Genomic DNA, 13359 nt, shown 5'->3' on the forward strand with positions numbered 1-13359 from the left:
AGGACGCAAGGATACACAATGGAGAAAAGACATTCTCTTCAGTAAGTGGTGCTGGGAAAACTGGACAGCTACATGTAGAAGAATGAAATTAGAACACTCCCTAACACTATACACAAAAATAAACTCAAAATGGATTAAAGACCTAAGTCTAAGACTGGACACTATAAAACTCTTAGAGGAAAACATAGGAAGAACACTCTTTGACATAAATCACGGCAAGATCTTTTTTGATCCATCTCCTAGAGTAACAGAAATAAAAACAAAAATAAACAAATGGGACCTAATGAAACTTAAAACCTTTTGCACAGCAAAGGAAACTATAAACAGGATGAAAAGACAACCCTCAGAATGGGAGAAAATATTTGCAAACAAATCAAGAGACAAAGGATTAATCTCCAAATTATATAAACAGCTCATGCAGCTCAATATTAATAAAACAAACAACCCAATCCAAAAATGGGCACAAGACCTAAATAGACATTTCTCCAAAGAAGACATACAGATGGCCAAGAGGCACATGAAAAGTTGCTCAGTATCACTAATTATTAGAGAAATGCAAATCAAAACTACAATGAGGTATCACCTCACAGCAGTTAGAATGGGCATCATCAGAAAATCTACAAACAACAAATGCTGGAGAGGGTGTGGAGAAAAGGGAACCCTCTTGCACTGTTGGTGGGAATGTAAATGGAAACAGCCACTATGGAGAACAGCATGCAGGTTCTTTATAAAACTAAAAATAGAATTACTATATGACCCAGCAATCCCAGTACTGGGAGAAAACCATAATTCAAAAAGACACAGGCATCCCAATGTTCATGGCAGCACTACTTACAATAGCCAGGTCATGGAAGCAACCTAAATGCTCATCGACAGACGAATGGATAAAGAAGATGTGGTACATATATATAATGGAATATTACTGAGCCATAAAAACGAATGAAATTGGGTCATTTGTAGAGACGTGGATGGACCTAGAGACTGTCCTACAGAGTGAAGTAAGTCAGTAAGAGAAAAACAAATATCGTATATTAATGCATATATGTGGAATCTGGAAAAATGGTACAGATGAACCAGTTTGCAAGGCAGAAATAGAGACACAGATGTAGAGAACAAACATATGGACACCAATGGGGGAAAGTGGGAGGTGGGTGGTGGTGGTAATGGGATAAATTGGGAGATTGGAATTGACATATATACACTAATATGTATAAAATAAGTAACTAATAAGAAAAAAAGATAAATTAACCCATACTTATGGATTCATGGGAAAATTAAAAAATGTAAATGGTCTAAACAGTCAAAGATGGTCAGACTGGATTAGAAAGCAAAACCCAACTATAAAAATACAAACATTGCTTACAGTGCCTATATACTACTTAACAGTAAAGAAATTTGAGATATATCCCACTGGAAAATAACATAAAATAGCTTTTGCTATAGTAAAAGTCAACATAACAAAGTTTTATAATTTTTCACATTAAGAAACAAGTTAAACAGTCTATATTGATTAATGTTTCATTTATTGTTGCTTGAAATGATATAACAATAGGTTCAGACAGCCATTGGATTCTTAAAAATCTTTAGTAAAACAAAATAATAATGGTGAAAAATCGATAGATTCACTGACCTACCATCATTTTGCTTTCAGAATACCTTTCTTCTTGTTAAGAAAATATAAAATTGGTCTCCGTCAAAACACAACTAATAACCAATAATTATTTCTAAATGAAACAATTATCAACTTATGAAACAAAGCCACTGCAAAAGTGCTTTTCATGAAGTTATCAATATGATGGGGAAAAAAATCAGTCCAAATATTTTGTTGCAAAAGAATCAACAAAGCTAGTCAAATCCAAGAGAAAAAAATTCTGAACAAGAATGAACTACTTTTTAAAAATAAAAATCATGCTTTGTAATTAGGTGTCTTTAATACTTTGTCTTATTAATATAAAAAGCATTTTTGTCTGATTGTTTTAGAAAATACCATCAAATATTCCCAGAAAAGACTTCATTTCATCAGCTTCATCATCAGGATGATACCAACTGGAGGAAAAAGCAAACGTAAAAATAACTATTTTTGTAACACAATTTATTTTTAAATTTACAATAAATAATATAATAATAAATATAAAATGGATAAACTTGAAGATTGCTGAGAGGTTAATTTATTAAACAAATTTCAATGTGCATAACCTTGTAAAAAGTCTGGGGCAAATTAAGAGTTCATAAACTGTGAAAGGTAGAGACAAGTATCTTAGATATTTCTTTAAACATATTGGAAAGTAATGCCATTTAATCAGTGTCAACAGGTCTATAAACCTTGACTATTCAAGGAGAGTGAAACTGCTAGAGTTACCCATAAAAATGACCAGCAGTTGGAGCACTGATTAGACTTAGTCTGAGTTTCTCTTTGAATCTGTAGAATTGTAACAGAACTTGGTGGCTAAAATACAACTTGAATGTTAAAAAAATTAGCTGATCTCATTTCTCAAGTGACCTTACACTTTATATTATCAACATAGTGTATTCAAATCAGTAAAAAAAAGTTTATCAACATAATATAATGTTTTAATTACTAGCATCAAATATATGGGTTCTCAAAAATCGAGATATTTGATATTTTGAATTATCTTAAGGAGCTTAGGTCACCAGTGGTCTAAAATTTTAATGTCTTTAAGTAAATAAAACATTTAGGTTCTGATCTTTAAAATGAAACAAGGGAAAAGGAATACTGAACTTCTTTGTAAAAAGTTTTTACTAGTGTAGTTTCAAAATATTTTTAAAGAGTTCTTACCTGGAATCAATCTCCTTTTTATGTTCACTGTTTCTAATAAAGCAATCCACTTTCTTAACAAAATTTGAAGAGCTTGATATTTTTTCAGGGTGAGTAAAGCACACCTTTTCAATCTCTGGCGACAGACTTTGTTGTTTTATTTCTTGTAAATGGACCTATATTTTGAGGTTAAAAAAATTAGCAATCATTGAAGGTTTAACTATTCAGGTGGTATTTAAAAGAAAAACAAAGAAGTGCTTCTTCTTATAATACTTGCATTTCCAGCTTGTTGAGGTAATTTTGTCATGGAGGATGCAGCAAACTTGGACATAGCAGAATTTGATAAATAAATATCTGGCTTCCCATGTGATGAAACAAAACTAAAAATCAAAGTGAATTATTTATAAAATACAGCAAATAAGAGAAACAAACCATTCTAATTTAGATCAACAGTGATTCTTTGGAAAATATGATTAGAGTTTATCATATTTATCAACCCCAAAATTAATGCTCCATTTCTTAGACTCATGGAGAACTTGGTGTATCTCCTTTCTTTTAGACAAAACAACAACTTATATAGTCCAAATAAAATAAGAATACTACTTTTAAAGGCCTACAGAAATAATCATTCAACAATTTTCATTAAAATTGTCTTATGCTTAATCATCTATCATCTAGCAGTTTGTAAATCTTTTCTAAATCCCACTTGCTTAACTTTTAGTCTCCTTTCCCTATTCTGGTCTCACTGTAGACAGACATCTCTACCTATCTGTTCATGTATAACTGTATACTAGAATTCACCTTTAATTTTTTGTATTAAATTAATTCATTAAAAAACATTTATTATTCACTAGTGTATGCCAGACATTATACTAGGAGCTAAGTATCAAATAGTAAACACATCCTCAGGTGGTTATCATCTATAGAGGGACAGACAATGAATAAACAATAAATATAATTATAGATCCTGAAGTGATATGAAAGAAATAAAATGAGTAATATTATAGGAAATAACAGTGTGGAGGCACAAACCCACTTTAAAAAGGTGGTCATGGATGCCGCTATGAGGAGGAGACAATTTAAGCTGACACAGGCTAAAATGTGACAGTCATACAAGGAGCAATAAACAGTAGATATGGGTAGGGAAGAATCACATATATTGATAAGAACTGAATCTCTTTATCTCTGATGAATGGCAAGGAATTAAAATAGTAAAAAGGGTATGAAAGGAAAAGCATGTGTTTCCTTTTCATCTCAGACCCTCAAATCCCACAGGCCTTCTTCCTAGCAGCAACTTCTGGCACCGGTTTCTCAGAGGTTTCTTGATAGGATTCCTTTTTAAACCCACTTATCTTCTGTTGGTCACTTCTAAACTCTCCCAAAATTATTTGTAGTTTTCTAAAAGTGTGGTGCACAAAACTGTTCATATGCCTTGTTATCTTCCTGCTTGTGATTTGCCTATTTTCTCTATACCCCCAGCTTTGTTCCACTTTGATGTTTCCAATCTGTTTATTCCGTATGACTCAGTTAGAAGCAATGAATGGAAATGATAAAAAAACAAATTTTAGGCAAATATTTTTAAAAGCTATTGAGTGATCTGAGAGATCCAAACATGGAACAAATACTGAAGAGTGAATAAGCTCCTGGACACTGGAGTTGTCTTGGTAGAAATAGCATGATTACTTGCCAGTGATGTTGGATGGTTATTCAAGGATCCAGTGGTGGGGAGACTAAATGACATTTAAATTAAGCCCCCTTCAACTCTGGAATTCTCTGAAATCTATGATTCTGTGATGTTGATACTAATGTTCAGTAAAATGACTAAATAATAGCAAAAGTTTCAAAAGACACCACGAATTTAAAAATTTTTTAAAGCAGGAGACATAAATAATCCTTAAGTAGAAAACTGGACCATGAATAAAAAGTTATCAGTGTTTCTTCTCTGCAGGAAAGTTTTGGCTCTGGCTATAATTTCTCTTCCTTGAGTTCTAATCAGGTCCAATATCCAAATGCATTTTACATTTCTACAAAGATACTATAAGTTGCAGGGATGGGCAGTGGTGTTGGTGTGATGAATTGGGAGATTGAGATTAATATATATACACTAATATGTATAAAATAGATAACTAATAAGAACCTGCTGTATAAAAAATAAAATAAAAATTTTAAAAAAGATACTTTAAGTTGAACATTTCTAAAGTTATTATTTTTTTCCCAAACGTCTATGTTCTATATTCTCAGATAATACCTCAGTCTACCCACTTGCCATTTATTCTTCCCTCTTCCTTTACTACCATATTCTAGCAATTGCTAAATCTAATCTGTGTTATCTATGAACTATTTGAAAAATCCAATTCTATCTCTCAGTTTCCATCACCTCTACCCTCGTTGAGGCCTCATCATAGCCTGCCTTTCTCATTGGCCTCCATGCCACTGCTGGTCCCACCCTCTACAAATCATTCTAGATATCACTGCTAGAATGATTTTTTCTGATTAAATTATATAAACTGTGCTTAAATATTTTGGATGGGCCCTCACTGCTCACTATGGAGATCAAAAACTAGAGGCCTCTAGGCTACATACAGTCTACAAGCATTATTATTATTTTTTGGAGAGAGGGTGCTGCAGACCATATCACATTTAAAAAAATTAGTTGTCAAAATATAAAAGGCAGGAGAGCTTCAAGATGGCGGAAGAGTGAGATGTGGAGATCACCTTCCTCCCCACAAATACATCAGAAATACATCTACACGTGGAACAACTCCTACAGAACACCTACTGAACGCTGGTAAAAGACCTCAGACCTCCCAAAAGGCAAGAAACTCCCCACGTACCTGGGTAGGGCAAAAGAAAAAAGAAAAAGCAGAGACAAAAGGATAGGGATGGGACCTGCACCAGTGGGATGGAGCTGTGAAGGAGGAAAGGTTTCCACACACTAGGAAGCCCCTTTGTGGGTGGAGACTGCGGGTGTCGGACGGGGTAAGCTTCAGAGCCACGGAGGAGAGCACAGCAACAGGGGTGCGGAGGGCAAAGCGGAGAGATTCCCGCACAGAGGATCGGTGCCGACCAGCACTCACCAGCCCGAGAGGCTTGTCTGCTCACCCGCCGGGGCAGGCGGAGGCTGGGAGCTGAGGCTGGGGCTTCCGAGGTCGGATCCCAGGGAGAGGACTAGAGGTTGGCTGCGTGAACACAGCCTAAGAGGGCTACTGCGTCACGGCTAGCCAGGAGGGAGTCTGGGGAAAAGGTCTGGAGCTGCCGAAGAGGCAAGAGACTTTTTCTTGCCTCTTTGTTTCCTGGTGCACGAGGAGAGGGGATTAAGAGCATCACTTAAAGGAACTCCAGAGACGGGCACGAGCCGCGGCTATCAGCGTGGACCCCAGAGACGGGCACGAGACACTAAGGCTGCTGCTGCGCCACCAAGAAGCCTGTGTGCAAGCACAAGTCACTGTCCACACCACCCCTCCCAGGAGCCTGTGCAGCCCGCTACTGCCAGGGTCCCGGGATCCAGGGACAACTTCCCTGTGAGAATGCATGGCGCGTCTCAGGCTGGTGCAACGTCACACCAGCCTCTGCCACCACAGGTCGCCCTGCATCCGTACGCCTCCCTCCCTCCGGGCTGAGTGAGCCAGAGCCCCCGAATCAGCTGCTCCTTTAACCCCGTCCTGTCTGAGCCAAGAACCATCGCCCTCAGGGAACCTACATGCAGAGGTGGGTCCAAATCCAAAGCTGAACACCAGGAGCTGTGCGAACAAAGAAAGGGAAATCTCTCCCAGCAGCCTCAGAAACAGCGGATTAAATCTCCACAATCAACTTCATGTACCCTGCATTTGTGGAATACATGAATAGACAACGAATCATCCCAAATTGAGGAGGTGGACTTTGGGAGCAACGATATATATTTCTTTTTCGCTTTTTCTTTTTGTGAGTGTGTATGTGTATGCTTCCCTGTGTGATTTTGTCTGTATAGCTTTGCTTTTACCATTTGTCCTAGGGTTCTGTCTGTCCGTTTTCATTTTTTTAATACATAATTTTTTTTTCTTAATAATTATTTTTTATTTTAATAACTATTTTATTTTATTTTATTTTATCTTCTTTCTTTCCTTCTTTTTTTTTTTTCTCCCTTTTATTCTGAGCCGTGTGGAGGACAGGCTCTTGGTGTTACAGCCAGGCGTCAGGGCTGTGTCACTGAGGTGGGAGAGCCGAGTTCAGGACGTTGCTGCACAAGAGACCTCCCAGCTCCACGTAATATCAAACAGCAAAAATCTCCCAGAGATCTCCATCTCAGCGCCAAGACCCAGCTCCACTCAACAACCAGAAAGCTACAATGCTGGACACCCTATGCCTAACAACTAGCAAGACAGAAACAAAACCGCATCCATTAGCAGAGAGGCTGCCTAAAATCATAATAAAGCCACAGACACCCCAAAACACACCACCAGACGTGGATGTGCCCAACAGAAAGACAACATCCAGCCTCATCCATCAGAACACAGGCACTAGTCCCCTCTACCAGGAAGCCTACACAACCCACTGAACCAACCTTAGCCACTGGGGACAGACACCAAAAACAATGGGAACTACGACCCTGCAGTCTGCAAAAAGAAGACCCCAACCACAGTAAGTTAAGCAAAATGAGAACACAGAGAAACACACAGCAGATGAAGGAGCAAGGCAAAAACCCACCAGACCTAACAAATGAAGCGGAAATAGGCAGTCTACCTGAAAAAGAATTCAGAGTAATGATAGTAAAGATGATCCAAAATCTTGCAAATAGAATGGAGAAAATACAAGAAACGTTTAACAAGGACTTAGAAGAAGTAAAGAGAAAACAAACAGTGATGAACAAAACAATAAATGATATTAAAAATTCTCTAGAAGGGATCAATAGCAGAATAACTGAGGCAGAAGAATGGATAAGTGACCTGGAAGATAAAATAGTGGAAATAACTACCACAGAGCAGAATAAAGAAAAATGAATGAAAAGAATTGAGGACAGTCTCAGAGACCTCTGGGACAACATTAAATGCACCAACATTCGAATTATACGGGTCCCAGAAGAAGCAGAGAAAAAGAAAGGGACTGAGAAAATATTTGAAGACATTATACTTGAAAACTTCCCTAATATGGGAAAGGAAATAGTCAATCAACTCCAGGAAGCACAGAGAGTCCCATACAGGATAAATCCAAGGAGAAACACGCCAAGACACATATTAATCAAACTATCAAAAATTAAATACAAAGAACAAATATTAAAAGCAGCAAGGGAAAAACAACAAATAAAACATAAGGGAATCCCCATAAGGTTAACAGCTGATCTTTCAGCAGAAACTCTGCAGGCCAGAAGGGAGTGGCAGGACATATTTAAAGTGATAAAGGAGAAAAACCTACAACCAAGATTACTCTACCCAGCAAGGATCTCATTCAGACTTGCTGGAGAAATTAAAAGCTTTACAGACAAGCAAAAGCTGAGAGAATTCAGCACCACCAAACCAGCTCTACAACAAATGCTAAAGGAACTTCTCTAGGCAGGAAACAAAAGAGAAGGAAAAGACCTATAATAACAAACCCAAAACAATTAAGACAATAGTAATAGAAACATACATATCGATAATTACCTTAAATGTAAAGGAATAAATGCTCCAACCAAAGACATAGATTGGCTGAATGGATACAAAAACAAGACCCATATATATGCTGTCTACAAGAGACCCACTTCACACCTAGGGACACATACAGACTGAAAGTAAGGGGATGGAAAAAGATATTCCATGCAAATAGAAATCAAAAGAAAGCTGGAGTAGCAATTCTCATATCAGACAAAATAGATTTTAAAATAAAGACTATTGCAAAAGACAAAGAAGGACACTACATAATGATCAAGGGATCAATCCAAGAAGAAGATATAACAATTGTAAATATTTATGCACCCAACATAGGAGCACCTCAATACATCAGGGAAATGCTAACAGCCATAAAAGGGGAAATCGACAGTAACACAATCATAGTAGGGCACTTTAACACCTCATTTTCACCAATGGACAGATCATCCAAAATGAAAATAAATATGGAAAAACAAGCTTTAAATGATACATTAAACAAGATGGACTGAATCGATATTTATAGGACATTCCATCCAAAAACAATAGAATACATATTCTTCTCAAGTGCTCATGGAACATTCTCCAGGATAGATCATATCTTGGGTCACAAATCAAGCCTTGGTAAATTTAATAAAATTGAAATGGTATCAAGTATCTTTTCTGACCACAGCACTGTGCGACTAGATATCAATTACACGAAAAAATCTGTAAGAAATACAAACACGTGGAGGCTAAACAACACACTACTTAATAACCAAGAGATCACTGAAGATATCAAAGAGGAAATAAAAAAATACCTAGAAACAAATGACAATGAAAACATAACACCCAAAACCTATGGGATGCAGGAAAAGCAGTTCTAAGAGGGACGTTTATAGCAATATAATCTTACCTTAACAAACATGAAACATCTCAAATAAACAACCTAAACTTACACCTAAAGTAATTAGAGAAAGAAGAACAACAACCTTCAAAATTAGCAGAAGGAAAGAAATCATAAAGATCAGATCAGAAATAAATGAAAAATAAATGAAGAAATCAGTAGCAAAGATCAATAAAACTAAAAGCTGGTTCTTTGAGAAGATTAACACAATTGATAAACCATTAGCCAAACTCATCAAGAAAAAAAGGGAGAAGACTCAAATCAATAGAATGAGAAATGAAAAAGGAGAAGTAACAACTGACACTGCAGAAATACAAAGGATCATGAGAGATCACTACAAGCAATTGTATGCCAATAAAAAGGATAAACTGGAAGAAATGGACAAATTCTTAGATACGCACAACCTCCCGAGACTGAACCAGGAAGAAATAGAAATATAAATAGACCAATCATAAGCACTGAAATTGAAACTGTGATTAAAATATCTTCCAACAAGGGGCTTCCCTGGTGGCACACTGGTTGAGAGTCCGCCTGCTGATGCAGGGGACACAGGTTCGTGCCCCGGTCTGTGAAGATTCCACATGCCACGGAGCGGCTGGGCCCGTGAGCCATGGTCGCTGAGCCTGCACGTCCAGAGCCTGTGTTCCACAACTGGAGAGGACACAACAGTGAGAGGCCGTGTACTGCAAAAAAAAAAAAAAAATCTTCCAACAAACAAGAGCCCAGGACCAGATGGCTTCACAGGAGAATTCTATCAAACATTTAGAGAAGAGCTAACACCTATCCTTCTCAAACTCTTCCAAAATATAGCAGAGGTAGGAACACTCCCAAACACCTTCACTCTGATACCATAACCAGACAAAGATGTCACAAGGAAAGAAAACTACAGGCCAATATCACTGATGAACATATACGCAAAAATCCTCAACAAAATACTAGCAAACAGAATCCAACAGCACACTGAAAGGATAATACACTATGATCAAGTGGGGTTTATCCCAGGAATGCAAGGATTCTTCAATATATGCAAATCAATCAACATGATACACCATATTAAGAAATTGAAGGAGAAAAATCATATGATCATCTCAATAGATGCACAAAAAGCTTTCAACAAAATTCAATATCCATTTATGATAAAAACCCTCCAGAAAGTAGGCATAGAGGGAACTTTCCTCAACATAATAAAGGCCATATATGAAAAATGCACTCAACATCATCCTCAATGGTGAAAAACTGAAACCATTTCTACTAAGATCAGTAACAAGACAAGGCTGCCCACTCTCACCACTATTATTCAACATAATTTTGGAAGTTTTAGCCATAGCAATCAGAGAAGAAAAGGAAATAAAAGGAATCCAAATTGGAAAAGAATAAGTAAAGCTGTCACTGTTTGCAGATGACATGATACTATACATAGAGAATCCTAAAGATGCTACCAGAAAACTACTAGAGCTAATCAATGAATTTGGTAAAGTAGCAGGATACAAAATTAATGCACAGAAATCTCTTGCATTCCTATTCACTAATGAGGAAAAATCTTAAAGAGAAATTAAGGAAACACTCCCATTTACCATTGCAACAAAAAGAATAAAATACCTAGGAATAAACCTACCTAAGGAGACAAAAGACCTGTATGCAGAAAACTATAAGACACTGGTGAAAGAAATTAAAGGTGATACAAATAGATGGAGAGATATACCATGTTCTTGGATTGGAAGAATGAACATTGTGAAAATGACTCTACTACCCAAAGCAATCTACAGATTCAATGCAATCCCTATCAAACTACAACTGGCATTTTTCACAGAACTAGAACAAAAAATTTCATAATTTGTGTGGAAACACAAAAGACCCGGAATAGCCAAAGCAATCTTAAGACAGAAAAACGGAGCTGGAGGAATCAGGCTCCCTGACTTCAGACTATACTACAAAGGTACAGTAATCAAGACAATATGGTACTGGCACAGAAACAAATATAGATCAATGGAACAGGATAGAAAGCCGAGAGATAAAACCACGCACATATGGTCACCTTATCTTTGATAAAGGAGGCAAGAATATACAGTGGAGAAAAGACAGCCTCTTTAATAAGTGGTGCTGGGAAAACTGGACCGCTACATGTAAAAGGATGAAATTAGAACACTTCCTAACGCCATACACAAAAATAAACTCAAAATGGATTAAAGACCTAAATGTAAGGCCAGACACCATCAAAGTCTTAGAGGAAAACAGAGGCAGAAGACTCTATGACATAAATCACAGCAAGATCCTTTTTGACCCACCTCCTAGAGAAATGGAAATAAAATAAATAAACAAATGGGACCTAATGAAATTTGAAAGCTTTTGCGCAGCAAAGGAAACCATAAACAAGATGAAAAGACAACCCTCAGAATGGGAGAAATATTTGCAAATGAAGCAACTGACAAAGGATTAATCACCAAATTTTACAAGCAGCTCATGCAGCTCAACATTAAAAAAACAAACAACCCAATCCAAAAATGGGCAGAAGACCTAAATAGACATTTCTCCAAAGAAGACATACAGATTGCCAACAGACACACGAAAGAATGCTCAACATCATTAATCATTAGAGAAATGCAAATCAAAACTACAATGAGGGCTTCCCTGGTGGTGCAGTGGTTGAGAGCCCGCCTGCCGATGCAGGGAAAACGGGTTCGTGCCCCGGTCCGGGAAGATCCCACATGCCGCGGAGCGGCTGGGCCCGTGAGCCATGGCCTCTGAGCCTGTGCATCCAGAGCCTATGCTCTGTAACGGGAGAGGCCACAACAGTGAGAGGCCCGCGTACCACAAAAAAAAAAAAAAAAAAAAAAAAAACCTACAATGAGATATCATCTCATGCCAGTCAGAATGGCCATCATCAAAAAATCTACAAACAATAAATGCTGGACAGGGTGTGCAGAAAAGGGAACCCTCTTGCACTGTTGGAGGGAATGTAAATTGATACAGCCACTATGGAGAGCAGTATGGACGTTCCTTAAAAAACTAAAAATAGAACTACCATATGACTCAGCAATCCCACTACTGGGCATATACCCTGAGTAAACCATAATTCAAAAAGAGTCATGTACCAAAATGTTCATTGCAGCCCTGTTTACAGTAGCCAGAACATGGAAGCAACCCAAGTGTCCATCAATAGATGAATGGATAAAGAAGATGTGGCACATATATACAATGGAATATTACTCAGCCATAAAAAGGAATGAAACTGAGTTATTTGTAGTGAGGTGGATGGACTTAGTGTCTGTCATACAGAGTGAAGTAAGTCAAAAAGAGAAAAACAAATACCGTATGCTAACACATATATATGGACTCTAAAAAAAAATGTTCATGAATATCCTAGGGGCAAGATGGGAATAAAGATACAGACCTACTAGAGAATGGACTTGAGGATATGAGGAGGGGGAAGGGTAAGCTGGGACAAAGTTAGAGAGTGGCATGGACATATATACACTACCAAACGTAAAATAGCTAGTGGGAAGCAGCCGCATAGCACAAGGAGATCAGCTCGGTGCTTTGTGACCATCTAGAGGGGTGGGATAAGGAGGGTGGGAGGGACAGAGATGCAAGAGGGAAGAAATACGGGGACATATGTATATGTATAACTGATTCACTTTGTTATAAAGCAGAAACTAACACACAATTGTAAAGCAATTATACTCCAATAAAGATGTTAAAAAAAATTTAAAAGTCAGGAGATGTCACATAAATTTTAGATCTTAGCTTTTTGAAAAATCAGGATATCTGACAACACTAGACTCACATTTCCTGTACAGCAACAACTGGTTGGAGCTGAGTAGTGATTATTCCCTTTAGATGGGACACTCTACAGTTAACCTTGGCCCATGAAATCCCAAAGGCAGTTTGAGCTTGTGACCCCTGACATACTGGATACAGCACAGGTATCTAAATATGGCATTCATGGCCCCTCACAGACCTCAGCAATCTCAGCCTTAATTCTATGGCTACATAGACCACACTTTACTGACCCTTGAGCATGGGATGCCTTTTCAAGCCTTATCCCTTTACATGTACTCTTCTACCTGGAATGCCTTAGTCTCCTCTTTTCTACCTGTCAA

At 37.6% G+C, this 13359-nt stretch overlaps 1 protein-coding gene across 1 annotated transcript in view; it reads right to left on the reverse strand.

The window, feature by feature from the left end:
- Positions 1-1976: 1976 nt before the first annotated feature.
- The window catches only part of HFM1 (helicase for meiosis 1), a gene marked incomplete at both ends in the record, with an annotated part of 130655 nt that continues 119272 nt past the window's right edge, over positions 1977-13359 (reverse strand). The window contains 3 exons of the mRNA XM_079696572.1: positions 1977-2046; positions 2798-2952; positions 3045-3156. Coding sequence (XP_079552698.1) covers positions 1977-2046; positions 2798-2952; positions 3045-3156 — 337 coding nt within the window. The remainder of the gene's footprint in view (positions 2047-2797; positions 2953-3044; positions 3157-13359) is intronic.

Source organism: Hyperoodon ampullatus (genome assembly GCF_949752795.1).
Source record: "Hyperoodon ampullatus genome assembly, chromosome: 2".
Taxonomy (NCBI): Eukaryota; Metazoa; Chordata; class Mammalia; order Artiodactyla; family Ziphiidae; genus Hyperoodon; species Hyperoodon ampullatus.